Raw genomic sequence first — 18,712 nt, 5'->3', positions numbered from 1 at the left:
CAACAAAGCCAATCTTCACGTTCACTATAGAAAACCAGCACAAACTTTCATGCAAAGAATTCAATCTTTTACCGAGTACAGTCCAGAAGAATAATAAAAATTGGCTAAAATTGCCAATGATGGAGACATTTTATTGATGCTACAGTATTTTGCACCCAACTAGTGTAACTAAACAAATTTTTCGGTTTTATCATTATTAACAGTGTGAAGTTGTTTGTGACGTTGCAAATTACTAAAACAAAACAAAAAACAGTTGTAACAAAAGATACAGCCTGCATATGTTATTGTTGTAAATTTACGTTTATTTTATGTATGTTTGTACGTTATGGTTTCTCTGCTCGGCGCGCTTTACCTTGATTGTTTTCTCTGTTCGCGCCACTCGGGTCACAATCTTAGCACGCCCGTTTTCATATGAGCTTTTCTTGCAGTGTTCAGTTAAACTAAAGGGACTTTCTGTGAAAGTGAAAGGAACTACAAACTCCTTTTAATAATACTTATCTCAATTGAAGCAACTGAATGAAGTAATATCTTCTTGAAAATCAAACAGAACAAACATGTAAAAGGTAAAGATAAACAGTACAGAGAATCAACTTTGTTAAAAACATCATACTCATTGTTTAACAAAAGTCAGGTAATTAACAAAAGTCGATCATATGACAAACATGTAAAAACAAAAAATTCACAATTCATAACACATAAGAATATGAGGTTGTAAAAGTGTTATAACCCTAATATGCACAGGCCTTGTCAAAGTGCGAACTTATAGTGTAGTAGTGACTGGAAACCGATGTAATTTAGATTTCAAAAGATAGGCTTAACGTAATCTTTTTCTAGTTGAAAAACTAAATATTCTTGTAGAATGACTAAATTGCTGAAAATGATAAGTCAATCTCATATAAGGTGTGTGATTTGTTTGTGCCGATTTAAATTATGCTTGTGTGAAAATGATTTGTCACAAACATCGCATCTATGTAGTTTTTCATCACCAGAATGAGTTAGCATATGATATTTCAAGTGGCTAGATTGTAAAAAGGACTTTCTACAAACCTCACATTTATATAGCATTTCACCAGAATGAATTAGTTTGTGCCGTTTCAAATTACTAGATTCAGAAAACGGCTTTTCACAAACATCACATTTATATGGTTTTTCACCAGAATGAATTATCTTGTGCCGTTTCAAATTACCAGGTTATTTATATGGTTTTTCACCAGAATGAATTAGCTTATGAGATTTCAAATCACTAGATCGCAAAAATGACTTTTCACAAACATCACATTTATATGGTTTTTCACCAGAATGAATTAGCTTATGAGAATTCAAATCACCAGATCGCAAAAATGACTTTTCACAAACATCACATTTATATGCTTTTTCACCATAATGAATTAGCTTATGAGATTTTAAACCACGATATAGCAAAAAGGACTTTTCACAAACATCACAAAAATGACTTTTCACAAACATCACATTTATATGCTTTTTCACCATAATGAATTAGCTTATGAGATTTTAAACCACGATATAGCAAAAAGGACTTTTCACAAACATCACAAAAATGACTTTTCACAAACATCACATTTATATGCTTTTTCACCATAATGAATTAGCTTATGAGATTTTAAACCACGATATAGCAAAAAGGACTTTTCACAAACATCACATTAGTCTTTTCACCAGAATGAGTTAGACTATGAGATTTTAAACCATTAGACCGTGCAAATGACTTTTCACAAATATTACACTTATATATATGGTTTTTCACCAGAATGAGTTAGCTTATGAGATTTCAAATTACCAGATCGGGAAAATGATTTTTCACTAACATTACATCGATATGGTTTTCCTCCAGCGTGAAATTGCTGATGTTTTTCCAATGCAGATTTGCATTCAAAACTCTTGTTACAAAGTTTGCAACAAAGTCGTTCCCTCAAATGAATTTTTTTGTGACTGATCAATGCTGCCTTGTTTGGAAAATGTTGATAACATAATATATTGCACTTTAAAGTTTCTTTCTTAGTTGGTTGGATGGAAGATAAGCCTTCTTGACACAAATATATATGATATTCCTTAGTGGCTGGAGCAGTTTTTAAATAATCTTGGTTTATAATTTCACATGATTCAGGAACTTCAAGCTTCACTGGAACCTTTTCATCTTGATTCACACTGAAAGGTAAAATGACAATTCATCGTTTCTAGCAAACTGATCATGCAAATGATTCATACTGAAATGTAAAATAATAATTGTTTTTTTGTGAACTGATCATAAAACTGGCAAGACATGAACAACATGCCCTTACAGAAAACAACCCAAAAAATTATGACAGATAACTGAAAATTACTAATGATGGAGACTTTTCATTGGTGCTATTTCGAAATTAGAATAAATTCCCGGTACTATTATTATCATCAGTGTGAAGTTGCTTAAACATTTTAAATCATTAAAAAGCAAAAAACAACAACATTTATTACAAACAACACTTTTTTAAATATGTTCTTTCACTCGTGAGTGTACACTGATTGCCTTCTGGTTCTGATTTCTATTTGCAACTCTTGATAGATAAACTACTGCAACATAGTTTATCTGAAGAGCAATCTAATGAATGACCAACAACGAAAAAAATTAAAATGTTTATAACATATTGTATATTGTAACTCAGAGCTTTATTCACAATTGATTGGATGGGAGATAACCCTTCTTGACACAAATATGGATGATATTCCTTGGTGGCTTGGCCATTTTCCAAATGATCTTGGTCAATGATTTCATAAGCTTCGGATAGTTCAGGAACTTCAAGCTTCACAGGAACACTTTTGTGTAGATTCATATTCAAACGTGAAGGAAACTACAAACTTATTTTAATAATACTAAATTTAAAATGAAGAAATTGAATTAAGTATTTTTTTCTGCAATTCAAACAGAAGAAACATGGAAAAAGTAGGCATTCAAAATCACTGCATGTAGAATCAACTTTGTTACTTTATTTACAACATCAATTGCATTCAAGTTTTCACATTTATTTTTCAACGAAGCAAGACACGAACAGCATGCCTTAACTGTTGTTACTTAATATTTTCATTAACTGTTCATTACTTATTACTTAACTGTTCATCTCACCACTTTTGTTTTATTGCTTGACACTTATGATTTATTTCATTAAATAGCTTAAAATACTGGATGTTATTGTCTGTGTTTCGTTTTCATTCTATCATCAAGTTTAGAATCTCTTGATTCATCCATGGTTGCTTGGGGGCTTTTTTCTTTTGTTTTAAAACTTGTTTGCTTGCATCATTCAAGTTTTTCTGTATTTCATGCCATTGGTTTTCAATCAGTATTTTTAGTGCTGGCATTGTTAGGGCTAACCGAAAGCATTTGCCAAGAATAGATGTGTCAACCGAAAAAGCCATGAAGCGAGGCGACATTTCTTGTTATCAGACAGAAACTGGCATATCATATGCAAAATGAACAGACAACAAATCTGTACACATGATGTCAAACTTTTTATCAGCTTATCCACTGCAACATATAAAAAAAAAGTTGCAGTAAGAAAGAAACAATCAACTGCCCCTATATGGTCAAACAATATAACCAACCCATGGGGGTGTTGACCTTATGGACCAAAAAATAGGTCGTATATAAATTTGACCAAAAGTCAAAATTCAAATATTACTTGAGAGCTGTATTTGATTTGTTGGACATTGCTGTAAATAATGCCCATACTGTGCACACAAAATTTGCACAGCATATTATGGATGGCATTTCTGCCACAGATTTGGAGACGTTCAAACGAACTGTAGCATGAAACCTAATCGGTAGCTACATCGGTCGTAAAAGGTCAATCCCCGCAGGACCTATTGTCACGCCACAAAAAAGAATCCGAAATAACAATTCAGGACAATTGCTTGGTCACAAAATGACAAAGGATATGCCAGGTGCAAGAAAAGGGTGTAAATTATGCACAACTAAAAAGTTGGAAAACAGGACTAGAAATAAATGTAAAGAGTGAAATATTTTTTCTTTGCTTTGTGAATGGCAAGGACTGTTTCAGAATGTACCATCACGTGTAAATGCATTTTACAATAACTTTCAATGATACACTGTTAGACGGTTAGTGTTCTTCATTGTGTGTTACAGGTTCTGTTCTGTTGTTTTGTAAAATTACAAAATTTGCATACGTAGTAGTACGCATCCTAAAAGTTACTTGTTTTGTAGTGAATGCTGTAGGAGTGTAGGAGGTAATTCAGGTTGGTAGTGGTAGACATCCAGTCATCCACTGTCGTACCATACCGTACCAACTTTGTCAAAAATATCATATTCATATGCTTCATTGTAATAAAATGTAACTTTTTTATGCCTTTCCAAGAAATTGAGAGAACACAATGTTGTACAACTTACAAGACATTGGTATGATAGAATGACCTTATTATATTAGGCACAGCATAGAATGATTGACTATTGTTAACTATTCGACAACAACGTTTATACTGATACTTGAAATTAAGGTGGAACAGTAAAATATTATTAAAGTGTGAAGCGGTTTGTGTCGATTTCCATGCGAATATGTGACAAGAATCCATGCGTCATTAATACGGTTTGTTATCAAAATGATTTGATTGCATGAGCTTTAATTACATTTAAATGAGCATGCATATGCTTTTCATCAGAATGAGTTACCTAGCAAGTTGACAATTCAACTTCAACGCTTTTGACGTCACTGAAATTAAACGTAGAAAAACACTGATAAACCATCATTGAAACTTGAAAGGGTATGTCGCACTTTTCAACGTCTGATGTGTAAAAGTAAACAACACACAACCGTGGAACTTGGTGATATGAATCACTAATTGAAAAATCACTATTTGCATTGAAATGGTTTTATGGCGAATAGTGTTAGTTGGAAACACAGTTGGAAACACAGTTGGAAATTACAACAAAAACAAAATTGAATAAAAACAAAAACAAAGTTGAATATTGAAATAAAACCACAAAACAAAAAAGTTTCACCAGAATGAGTTAGCTTATGAAACTTCAAATAATCAGATTGTGAAAATGACTTGTCACAAACATCACATCCGATAGTGTCGATGAAAATTAAGCATGCTTGAAAAAGATTTGTCACAAACATCACATCTAAGTAGTTTTTCAGCAAAATGAGTGAGTTTATCAGATTTCAAGTAAGAATTTTGTAAAAATGACTGATCACAGACATCACATTTGTATAGTTGTTCACCAGTGTAAAGGTGTTTAAACACAAAACATCATAAAACATCAAAAACATCATAATGTAATTTTTTCTGCAATTCAAACAGAAAAAACATGGAAAAAGTAAAAATAAGCATTCAAAATCACTGCATCTAGAATCAACTTTGTCTAAATTATATTAAAATGGTTATTCACAAGAGCAAACACTTTAGAGCCGATTGAATCACAAACAACTAAAAACGAAACATTTACAACACCAAAAATTGCATTCAAGTTTTTCACTTTGACTAAATCTTCATGACTTTTTGCAAACATCGCATCTATGTAGTTTTTTATAACAATGAGTTACCATATGAGAATTCCAATTACTAGATTGCACAAACGAATTTTCACAAACATCACATTTATATGGTTTCTCACTAGGAATGAATTAGCTTATAAGATTTCAAATGATAACATCAAGCAAATGACTTTTCACAAACATCACATTTATATAGCATTTCACAATCTGAATGAATTAGCTTGTGCCATTTCAAATTACTAGATTGTGAAAATGACATTTCACAAACATCACATTTATATGGTTTTTCACAAAGGTAAACAGTTTGTGCCGATCCAAAAAATACATGTGCGAAAACGATTTGTTACAAATATCACATTTACATGGATTTTCACCAGAATGAGTGAGCTTATGGTATTTCAAGCAAATGACTTTTCACAAACATCACATTTATATAGCATTTCACAATCTGAATGAATTAGCTTGTGCCATTTCAAATTACTAGATTGTGAAAATGACTTTTCACAAACATCACATTTATATGGTTTTTCACCAGAATGAATTAGCTTATGATATTTTAAAGTACCAATTTGCGAAAATGACTTTTCACAAACACTGCATTTATAAGGTTTTTCACAGGAATGAATTAGCTTATGAGATTTTAAAGTACTATTTTGCGAAAATGACTTTTCACAAACATCACATTTATATGGTTTTTCACCACAACAAGTAAGCTGATGAGATTTCAAATTACAAGATTGCAAAAAAGACTTTTGCTTGGTGGCTGAAGCAGATTTTAAATCATCTTGGTTGGTAATTTCACATGATTCAGGAACTTCAAGCTTCACTGGAACCTTTTCATGTTGATTCATACTGAAAGGTAAAACGACAATCAATCGTTTCTACCAAACTGATTATGCAACTCGATAGCAACAAAAAGGATGGGATGTGAAAAAGTATAAATAAAAGTAGTATAATATGAGTAGGCCTACAAGACATTTTGAACAAACCAAATTTCTGTGAGACTATTGACCAAGGTTAATTTGACGCAACAATAACTCGACGTGGAACAGATTTTACCGCAAGACTACGTGGTGCAAACTACATACTCTCTATTTTATCTTTGTCTGAAAAGAATGTGTTGAAACGTATGTAATGTATTCTCTTTTTCGATAAATTTTCGTTGTGAACTAAAATAAAATAAAATACACAGTTGCAACAAAAAAACATTTCAGCAGCCTACATATGTTCTTTCACTCGTGAGTGTTCACAGATGACTTTGTAGCTTGCAACTTTGCAACTCATGATCAAAGAATCACTGCAAAATAGTTCATCTGATGAACTATCAAATAATAATTGACCAACAATGATGAATGTTTAAAATGTTTACAGCATACCGTGTGTTGCCATATAGAATTTCAATCTCAGTGGATTGGATGGAAGATAATTCTTCATGATACAAACATGGATGACATTCCTTGGTGTCTACAACAGTTTCCAAATGAGGTTGATCAATAATTCCATAAGGTTCGCATACTTCGGAAACTTCAAGCTTAATAGGAACACTTTCGTGTGGATTCATATTAAAAAGTGAAGGAAACTACAAACTGACTTAATATGATAATATGACACTTACTTACAATGAAACAACTGAATGAAGTAATATTTTCCTGAACATCAACAAAAATATGAAAAAGGTAAAGATAAACTTTCCAAATTCGAAAGCATAACATTTATATGGGTTATTCACCAGAGTAAACACTCCTAAGCTGATGTAAAAACAATTGGTCAAACAACTTTGTCAAAAATATCATATTCATATGCTTCATTGTAACAATGTGTAACTTTTTTATGTTTTACCAGGAAATTGAGAGAAAATATGTTGTTCCACTAACAACACAAAACATGAAAACGCTATATAGTATACATTAGATCAGCGTGGACCAACTACAGGCCCCCGGCCGCATGCGGCCTGCGGATAGAATATTTATGGCCCGCGAGCTTTCACAGTATTGATTTAATTTGTATTTACGTTACAGAAAGTAATTTCAATTAGAGCAAATGTAGCATTTGGATAAAAAGTGTCAAAAATTTAATTCAAAGTTGTAGACATCAGGGCCTATACTGTTTCAACTTCTCAGATCTCGTCAGTACAATTGGGCTTTTTAAAGGCTGATATGTACCTAGTGTTCAGGACGTTTTTGTTTCTTTTAAAAATTCAACTTTGCCGAAAACATAATATTTACATGGGTTATTCACCAGAGTAAACACTTTAAACCGATGTAAAAACGATTTGGTCAAATAAAACACAATGGTCAAATAACTTTGTAAAAATCATCATATTCAATTTACCATAAGTGAAAATAATTTGTTAGTATCACCACATTTATATGATTTTAAACCAGTGTGAAGTCATTGGTGACAACTTAAAGTAGTTTTATGAAAAAATGATTTGACCCAAACATTACATTGACATGTTTTTTACTGGCGTGAGGTCGTTTATGCCCGTTTAAATTAGTTTTACGGAAACATAACTTTACAAATATCACATCCGTATGTCTTTTTGCCACAATGAATTTGCTTATGAAATTTCAAATGACCAAACTGCGAAAATGACGTATCACAAACATCACATTTAAACAGTTTTTCACCAGAATGAGTTAGCTTATGGGATTTCAAAGTAGCAATATGCGAAAATGACTTTACAAAAATCACATTGATACGGGTTTTTACCAGAATGAGTTAGTTCCTGAGATTTCAAACCACCACATCGCGCAAATGACCTTTCACAAACATCACATTTATATGGTTTTTCATCAGTGTGAAGGGTCAGTCCATCCTTAATCAACGATTTTTTTCCAATTTGTCAACCCACATTCTCCGAATTGTACGAAACTTGGTACACTGATTCCAATAGCTAAAAAAATCATTTTATTGTGTACAATGATGAACGATTAAAATGTTTGCAGCATACCATATATTGTCATACAGAGTTTCATTCTCAGTTGATTGGATGGAAGATCATTCTTCTTGATACAAACATGGATTACCTTCCTTGGTGTCTACAACAGTTTCCAAATGATGTTGGCCAATGATCCCATAAGGTTCGCATACTTCAAGCTTCACAGGAACACTTTCGTGTGGATTCATATTCAAAAGTCAAGGAAACTACAAACTAACTTAATAATACTTATTTATTTAAAATGAAGAAATTGAATGAAGTAAGGTTTTTCTGAAAATCACCAAAAAATGACAGTAGCAAAGATAGGCATTTCAAATTACGAGTAAGATTCGCATACTTCAGAAACTTCAAGCTTCACAGGGATACTTTCGTGTGGATTCATATTCAAAATTGGAGGAAACTGCAAACTGACTTAATAACACTTATTTTATAATGAAGCGACTGACTGTCAAAGTAATATTTTCTTGAAAATCAAACACAACAAACATGCAAAAAGTAAAGATAAACAGTCTAAATTACGAGTACGGTACGTAGAATCAATTTTGTCAAAAACGTCATATTCGTAAGAAGACTTTACACAGGTACATATCCAAAGTCGAGCATATGACAAACATGTAAAAACAAAGCATTCACAATTCCTAACACCCAAGAATATGAGGTTGTAAAAATATTATAACCCTACTATACACAGGCCTTGTCAACGTGTGAACTTATAGTGTAGTGACGACTGGAAAATGATCTAATTTAGATTTGAAAAGATAAGCTAAACATAAGCTTTTTCTCGTTAAAGACTACATTTTCTTGAAGAAAAACTAAATTGCTAAAATTGATAAGTTGATGTCATATAAGGTGTGTGATTCGTTCGTGCCGATTTAAATCCTTCATGCGTGAAAATGATTTGTCATAAAACATCGCATCTATGTAGTTTTTTATAACAATGAGTTACCATACCAGATTTCAAATTACTAGATTGCAAAAACGACTTTTTACAAACATCACATTTATATGGCTTCTCACTAGGAATGAATAAGCTCATAAATAAGATTTCAAATGATTAAATCGTGCAAATGACTTTTCACAAACATCACATTTATATACGGTAGCATTTCACAATATGAATGACTTAGCTTATGCCGTTTCAAATTACTAGATTATGAAAATGACTTTTCACAAACATCACATTTATATGTTTTTTCACCAGAATTGAGTTAGCTTATGAGATTTCACATCAGCAGTTTTTTCACCCGTGTGAAATAGTTTGTCACAAACATCACACTTAATACTGTTTTTCACCAGTGCAGCCCTCGAAATTAGCTTCCATCTACGACGGCAAAAACATTGCCGTCGCCAAATCAACAAACCTTGGGTTGCGGCGGCAATTGCCGAATGCTTTAATCAAAATAAATTTTATGCGCTTCTTCATCATCGTGTGTCACACGGCGGTAGCCCAGAGCATCACGCACGCTATTTTATACGCTGACAATGCTCTTGTGAATTGTAAATATTTGCAACCTTATAAATACTGGCTTAATTGTTACGCAGTTAAGCTATTCTTTCATCGAATGCTTATTTTTGACCGGTGTCGTTGCGAATATAAAAAGTGGTACAAAATTGGATAAATGGTTCTTCAACAGTAAAGAAAAGTAATGCTTCCGATCATACGGCATCGCGCGTTCATGAACGGGCAGTTTTGTGTCTTCAAGTATTCCAGTGACGACGCGACAACCTCATCCTCCGATGATTCCGATTCTGACTAGTTCTTCATCCAACAGACTTTGTGTTGATCGCAGTATCCTAATTGTGCCGAAATTATGTTAGTGTACTGTATACGTAAATCGAGGCAATCTTCTCGCACGGAGCTATTGATTTGTTATCGGTATCTGATTGAGCAATTAACGTTATTTCATGATAATTTAACGTCGCTAGATTGTCGAATTAATGTAAAACAAACGTAAATATCTTATTGGGCATTGTTGTTACGCGATATAACTCGCCGGGAAAATCAAATCGATTTGTGCTGACTCGAACGTTGAATCAACCCAAAATTAACTTACTTTTCCCCCCCCAATGAGTTATAACGTGAATCACCGTAACAGCGTGCGTATCGCTTTATCGCTACTATTGGTATTATTAATCACAACAAATCAAACAATGCGGTCGTGATACACTATTCGATTTTTTTTTCTCTTCTTGTTTTGCAAGTTTTGGTACAATTTTTTCGTAATAAACGTTCACAGCAATTGCCAAGGCAATTTCAAATTTTGCCGTTTGGCCTCGTCAACGTTTTTGCGAAGTAAAAATATGCTAATTTTGAAGACTGTGTGAGTGTTCACAGCAAGTAAAATAGTCCGAGGTGAGATCTTGGTGCGATGTTTCTGCTGATTAAACTCACGCTGCGAGTAAATCAAACAGGAAGAAATTTTAAACAATTTTTGTCCGAATTAAATGCTCATTTTGCGACGGCATTTTTATTGCCGCAGCAGAATGGCCATTATGACGTTTGCGGCGGCATTTACTACGGCAATTGCCGTGTGCCGCCGCTAATTTCGAGGACTGCCAGTGTGAACTGAAGACGTTTGTGCTGATTTAAATTGTCTATATGTAAATATGACTTTTTACAAACAATACATTTATGTAACTTTTCACTAGAATGAATTATTTTATGACATTTTAAATGACCAGATCGTGCAAATGACTTGTTACATCTATCACATTTACATGACTTTTCACAAGTGTGAATTTGCTGATGTCTTTCCAATACAGATTTCCATTTACAACTCTTATCACAAAAAATTCATACATAAACACAGCTATTAATAACATGTTAACCTTTGATAACAAAGGGACCACTGATGACTTTTCACGTTCCAGTAGATATGCATTTGCAAGTTTTAATGCAAAACGTAGAGTAAAATGGCTCCTCTGATGAACAATCTAACGATTGACCAAGCATGATTTCAGTTTAAAATGATTATAACATACGGTACATACCATACACAACTGCATTCAGAACTTCATTCTCAGTTGATTGGATTGGAGATGATAATTCTTTTTTATGCAAACATGGATAAAATTTCTTGGTGTCTTGACCAATTTCCAAGCGATCTTGGCCAACGATTATTCGCATACTTCAGAAACTTCAAGCTTCACAGGGACACTTTCGGGTGGATTCGTATTCAAAATTGGAGGAAACTGCAAACTAACTTAATAACACTTATTTTATAATGAAGCAACTGAATGAAGTAATATTTTCCTGAAAATCATACACAACAAACATGAAAAAGGTAAAGATAAACAGTCTAAATTATGAGTACGTAGAATCAACTTTGCCAAAAACATCATATTAATTGTTAAAACCTTCACATTCGTCTGAAGGGTTTGATCAGGAGTCGATCATATGACAAACATGTAAAAACAAATCATTCACAATTCATAACACCCAAGAATATGAAGTTGAAAAAATGTTATAACCCTAATATACACATTACACAGGCTTTGTCAACGTGTGCACTTATATTGTAGTGGTGACTGGAAACAGATGTAATTTAGATTTCAAAAGGTGGGTAAACATTCTCATTGAAAAACTAAACTTTCTTGTAGAAAAACTAAATTGCTGAGCTTGTCAAGTGATGGTCATATAAGGTGTGTGATTTCATATAAGATCGTTTGTGCCGTTTTAGATTATCTATGCGTGAAAATAATTTGTCACAAATGTCACATTTATATGATTTTTCAGCAGAATGAACTACCATATGAAATTTCAAATAACAAGATTGCAAAAACGACTTTTCACAAATCTCACATTTATATAGCATTTCACCAGAATGAACTAGCTTGTGCCGTTTCAAAGCACTTAATTGTGAAATTTAATTTTCACAAACATCCCATTTATATGGCTTTTCACCAGAATGAGTGAGCTTATGAGATTTCAGATGACCAGATTGCCTAAACAACTTGTCACAAACATCACATTTAAATGGTTTTTCACCAGAATGAGTTAACTTATGAGATTTCAAATCACCAGATCGGGCAAATGACTTTTTACAAACATCACATTTACATGGTTTTTCAACGGAATGAGTTAGCTGATGAGATTTCAAATTACCAGATTGTGCAAATGACTTGTTACAAACGTCACATTTATATGGTTTTTCAACAGAATGAGTTAGCTTATGAGATTTCAAATGACCTAATTGCGAAAATGACTTATCACAAACATCACATTTATGCGGTTTTTCACCAGAATGAATTAACATATGATATTTTAAATGTCTAAACTGCGAAAATGACTTGTTACAATCGTCACATTTATATGGTTTTTCGCCATAATGAGTTAGCTCATGATATTTCAAACCAAAAGATTGCAAAAATGACTTTTTACAAACATCACATTTATATGGTTTTTCACCAGAATGAATTAGCATATGATATTTTAAATGTCTAAACTGCGAAAATGACTTGTTACAAACGTCACATTTATATGGTTTTTCGCCAGAATGAGTTAGCTTATGATATTTGAAACCACAAGATTGCAAAAATGACTTTTTACAAACATCACATTTATATGGTTTTTCACCAGTAAATAAACATTAAATAACATTCAGTGAAACAGTGAATAGCTCTACTCTCCCTAAAGAAACTTTGTACCAGTGAATCTCATATAAGGTGTGTGATTCCTTTGTGCCGATTTAAATTATAGAATACATGCGTGAAAATGATTTGTCACAAACATCGCATCTATGTAGTTTTTATCACAATTATCTGTGTATCACAATGAATTAGCATATGAGATTTCAAATTACTAGATTGAGAAAACAACTTTTCACAAATATCACATTTATAATATGGCTTTTCACCAGAATGAGTTAGCTTATGAGAAATCTTTCAAATTTTGGTGACACTTTTTACTATTTTGCAACAAGTAAACGATCAAGACAATGAAGTTTTAGCAGTCACCATGAAGTCTGCAGCAAAACATTTATGTCCATGATTTTTATGAGTGCAAATCGTGTTAGATCACTTGCTTCTCACAAATGGCAAAGCAGTAATCCCAGACCTGAAAGACGAAGGGGAAAGAGGTTGAAGCTTGGCTACGAAGACTTTAAGGAGGAAATAAAATTACACATCAGCCACTATCGGTAGGGACAAAACGCCTATCAAAAACTATTTTCCTAGTGCTCTAAATGTCAGGAAGATGTACAAGTCGTTTCTGGAAGAATATTTAGGCACACTAAATGTTAAGTACATTCCCTTTATTACATCATATTTGTGACTTGCTTTAATCTTGGGTTTAGAAACCCCAAGACAGATGTTTGCTCAACTTGCGTGAAGATAAAGTCTACATTCAGTGCAACTGCAGATGCGAACCAAAAAAGGGAATTGGTCACTGAGCTACTAGTATCATTTTGTACATGGGGAGAGCATGAACGAGGTAGAAAAGCCAACTCTGTTGCTAGTGCAATCACCAACATTATCGAGGAGTGACTTGCAACAACTCCTAGCAATGGCATTACAACGATTCACTTGTTTAGTGACTCTTGCGTAGGGCAAAACAAAAATTGAAGAATTTTTATTCTGTCACAGGATGTCAACATTCTATCATGAAAAGAGGCATCTGCCTGAGTTCCCTGCAAGCTGATGCAATTCCTCCAACAAACAATGTCAAAGCGATGAAAAAGCGAGATGTTCTTCAGCTTTTGCAGGTAATGGGGTGTGGCGACCCCCGCTGCACAATAAAAAATATTTATTTATGGCAACACTGCTAAAACCGAGATGACTAGTTTTTTACCTGTCTCGTTCTTGTTATACCGGTTCTCGTGTAGAGTGTAGAGACTTTTCGTAAATATCACATTTATATAGTTTTTCACCATGTGAATCATCATAATCCATTGTCGGTTTGTTCCCCAGTAGTGGGGGTGGCCGATTGAGTGAGCTTATGAGATTTCAAACCATCAGATCGTGCAAATGACTATTCACAAACACTACATATATATGGTTCTTCAGCAGAATGTGTTAGCTTATGCGATTTCACATCAGCAGTTTTTTCACCTGTGTGAAATAGTTTGTCACAAATAGCACACTTATACTGTTTTTCACCAGTGTGAAGACGTTTGTGCTGATTTAAATTGTCTACATGTAAATATGACTTTTTACAAACATTACATTTATGGAACTTTTCACTAGAATGAATTAGCTTATGAGATTTCAAATGACCAGATCGTGCAAACGACTTGTCACATCTTCATTGAGAAATTTTCATTGCGAACTGCATAATCGATTCTTTTAGGACAGTTTTAAAGTAATCTACTACAGTCCACTGTGACGAAAGTTATCCTACTGCACCAATTCAATACATTGTTGCTTAATTCTATTTTTGTCACATCAAGGCTTCATGCCCAGCAACTTAAATACTTGGGTTAAGTGAACAAGACGTCAACGAAGCAATATTTTCCTGAAAAATAAACAGAACATACATACAAGGTAAACATTAAAAGTTATGAGTACGTACAATCAACTTTGTCAAAAACGTCGTATTCATTGTTAAAAACATCACATTCGTAAGAAGAGTTTACACATATATATACTCAAAGTCGATCATGGGACAAACATGCAAATACAAAACATTCACAATATACATGTGTGAAAACGATTTGTCACAAATATCACATTTGTATGATTTTTCAACAGATTGAGTTAGGTCATGAGTTTTCAAATGACCAGATTGCGATTAAGACTTTTCACAAACATCACATTTATATGGGTTTTCACTAGAATGAGTTAGCTTGTGAGATTACAAACCATCAGATCGTACAAATGACTTTTCACAAACAAATTTTACTTTGTCCATTTAATACCAAGTATGAAATGATAACTTGTGTTTAGTACTTGATAATCGTGTCATGCTTGTGCTTTGCTTGGCTCTTTTCAAACGATACTTGGCTTTTTTGTTTTCATTTTGGCTGAAGTTTTAGTCAAGTTTGGCTTTTTATGCAATGATGATCTGGCAACCCTGCTGAGCAGTGCAGATATGGTTAGCAAGACAAAATGAAGAAGAGTTTGTTTAGTTCCGGCTTATCGTCAAACAGCGATTCGGCATAATATTGATCAAGTGGGTCAAACTAAAGTGTTTTGTTCCATGCTGGCTCCCAGGCCAGTTAACCCAACCTCTCAGATTTTCTTTAAATTGCACATGTAGAAAGTCTACGAAGACGTGATTTAATATCTATATGATCTTGGTCAATGATTTCATTCGTGCTGTCTCATATTGAAACGTGAAAGGAACTACAAACTCCTTTCAATAATACTTTTAATTGAAGAAACTGAATTAAGTAATATATTCCTGAAAATCAAACAGAACTAACAAGTAAAAAGTAAAGATAAACAGTCTAAATTACAAGTACATAGAATCAACTTTGTCAAAAACATTATATTCATTGTTAAAAACATCACATTTGTAAGAATTTATTCAGGTAATTAACCAAAGTCGATCATATGACAAACATGTAAAAACAAAACATTCTATATTTATAACATCAAAGAATATGAGGTTGTAAAAATGTTATAACCCTAATAAGCACAATCCTTGTCAATGTGCGAACTTATAGTGTAGTGGAGACTGGAAACCGATATCACTTAGATTTCAAAAGATGGCCAAACGCAATCTTTTTCTCATTGAAAAACTAAATTTTCTTGTAGAAAAACTCAATTTCTGAAATCGATAAATGAATCACATATTATAAGGTCTGAGATTTGTTTGTGCTGATTAAAGTCACATACAGTGTTTCATCACAATGAGTTACCATATGAGATTTTAAATGCCTAGATTGCAAAAACGACTTTTCACAAACATCACACTTATATAGCATTTCACCAGAATGAATTAGCTTGTGCCGATTCAACTGATTACATTGTGAAAATGACTTGTCACAGACATCACATTTATATGGTTTTTCACCAGTGTGGAACCGTTTGTGCGAAGCAGGACATTAAGGTGCGAACAAAACGGCGTGAGACAAAAAGGCGCAGAAAAAAGGGCGCAGAGACAAAATGGCGCAGAGGCAAAACGGCGCAGACAAAACGGCACCAAACTCAATGTAACAATTTTTTTTCTTTTGAAAATACTTAACTCAAGCGCTATAGTTGATCAATAATAGTTTTGATTCAAACGCGTTGCTCACTTCAAGTTCATTTGGAAAGCACGAATAACATTATTGTAAAGTGAAACTGCTGTGCAATAATATCTAATTTGTGATAATTAAATGAGTTCAATAACACTCAATGACATTCTTAATTCAAATGCGTTGCTCCTTTAAGAAGTTTAAATGCTTTTGATGTCATCCGTCGGCGACTGGCCTCCAAGGAATGGACACGGACAAATTGTTTCGGCTTGGGAGGGAAGTGTTGGAAAGCATGTCCAAAAGTTTAAACCAGAAAACTTTGGAGAATTTTTTTTAAATTGCTGAAAAAAAGTAGCCTACTGTTGTGAAATGCAGTGCGTAATTTCATTTGTGCAGTTTCGTTCAGTTCAGGAACATTGCAAATTAATTATTTTACCAGACAGCGCAAAAGACTTGAAAAAAAAACCTTGGCGATTTCAAAAGAAGCAATGAGTGTGAACCGTGTTTTTCTACCTTACCACTATTTTCGTAGGCCACATTCCATTCTCAAAACTACACAGCTGGTAAGGAGCTAAAAATAGCACGCTTGAATCAAAAACTTCAACAGTCAAAGTTCCCGTTGTGACATCACAGAGGTCGGTGAGATGAAAACAAGTCCGATTGCCGCAGTTTGTAGAAAAATGCTTTGATCGGACATGCTCTCCCAGTCAGCAAAGATGGTCTTTTTTACATTGTTTCAATGTCTGCTGACGATAATCAATGTAAAAAGGACCAGTTTTGCTGGCTGGAACATACATCATAGTGTTAATGTGACACAGAACTAGTAAACTCTTTAAAGTTTAACCAGAATTGTAAACAGTTGTATGGAAGTATCAGTTGTAATGTGCGTTGCTGCCTAGTCAGCACACACACCTTCTCAACAATTACGCCCATTCACAATTACTGCAGAAACGTAGTAAATAAACAATTCCTGATTTCGTTAATCATCGGCAAACCGTTGCAATTTGTACCCAGCTCGAAAAGTAAAAATAAAACCCGTCTGGTTTGCCATAGATTCCGTCCAACTGTGGTATTGATTTGCATCCTATCTTTGACACCCATCTCTCTAGACTCTCTGAACTGTCACGTGCGCTAATTCTGTACTACAAAGCAATTATCCAGGTAACAATATCCGCCATTATAACTTTGATTCAACGTTGCCAGACTTTGAATCAACATCAATGCAAAATCAATGGAATTGTTAGCTGTGTAAGAATATATTTTTGCGGCTTGCAGCCAAATCTGCCTACATCTCAAGCAAACATTTGTTTCCGATCTTCCTACCTTTCAAAACAAACAATTTTCACGTCTAAGCACTGTGGTCGCACTTTTGCCAGCTGGATAATTACAGAATAAATAATTTCTTGGCAGTTGATAAGCCATCACGGTTGTTAGTGTGAGAGACAGAACGCAAAGTGTGATGCGGGAATATTAATCGCGCCGTATTTTGTCTTGAAAATGATGCGACATAATCTTTGAACTTTACTTCCCGACTGAACTTGACTTCAAATATAAGGAGCAACGCATTTGAATTAAGAATGTCATTGAGTGTTATTGAACACATTTAATTATCACAAATTAGATATTATTGCACAGCAGTTTCTCTTTACAATAATGTTATTCGTGCTTCCCAAATGAACTTGAAGTGAGCAACGTGTTTGAATCAAAACTATTATTGATCAACTATAGCGCTTGAGTTAAGTATTTTCAAAAGAAAAAAAATTGTTACATTGACTTTGGCGCCGTTTTGTCTGCGCCATTTTGTCTCTGCGCCCTTTTTTCGGCGCCTTTTTGTCTCGCGCCGTTTTGTTTGCGCCTTAATGTCGTGGATCGCCGTTTGTGCCCTTTTAAAGTATACATGAGTGAAAACGATTTGTCACAAATATCACATTAATGTGGTTTTTCACCAGAATGAGTTAGCTTATGAGGTTTCAAATTACCAGACTGCGAAAAAAACTTTTCACAAACATCACATTTATATGGTTTTTCACCAGTGTGAAACGGTTTGAGCCGATTTAACATATGCATGTGCGAATACGATTGATCACAAGTATCACATTTATATAGTTTTTCACCAGAATGAGTTAGCTTATGAGATTTCAAACCACCAG

The 18,712-nt window shown here is 33.7% G+C and overlaps 1 protein-coding gene across 1 annotated transcript in view; it reads right to left on the bottom strand.

Annotated features, from left to right (window-relative positions):
* The window catches only part of LOC145771163 (uncharacterized), a 31,009-nt gene that overhangs the window by 10,855 nt on the left and 1,442 nt on the right, over nt 1-18,712 (bottom strand). The window contains exons 3-5 of the mRNA XM_082582900.1: nt 12,323-13,027; nt 909-1,184; nt 353-453 (exon numbers count right to left, since the gene is read on the bottom strand). Of these exons, the coding sequence (XP_082439026.1) occupies nt 353-453; nt 909-1,184; nt 12,323-13,027 (1,082 nt within the window). The remainder of the gene's footprint in view (nt 1-352; nt 454-908; nt 1,185-12,322; nt 13,028-18,712) is intronic.

The sequence above is a fragment of the Aplidium turbinatum genome, chromosome 5 (assembly GCF_918807975.1).
Source record: "Aplidium turbinatum chromosome 5, kaAplTurb1.1, whole genome shotgun sequence".
Classification (NCBI taxonomy): Eukaryota; Metazoa; Chordata; class Ascidiacea; order Aplousobranchia; family Polyclinidae; genus Aplidium; species Aplidium turbinatum.
The sequence above is the reverse complement of the archived record's forward strand: the minus strand, read 5'-3'. Positions and strand labels throughout refer to the sequence as shown.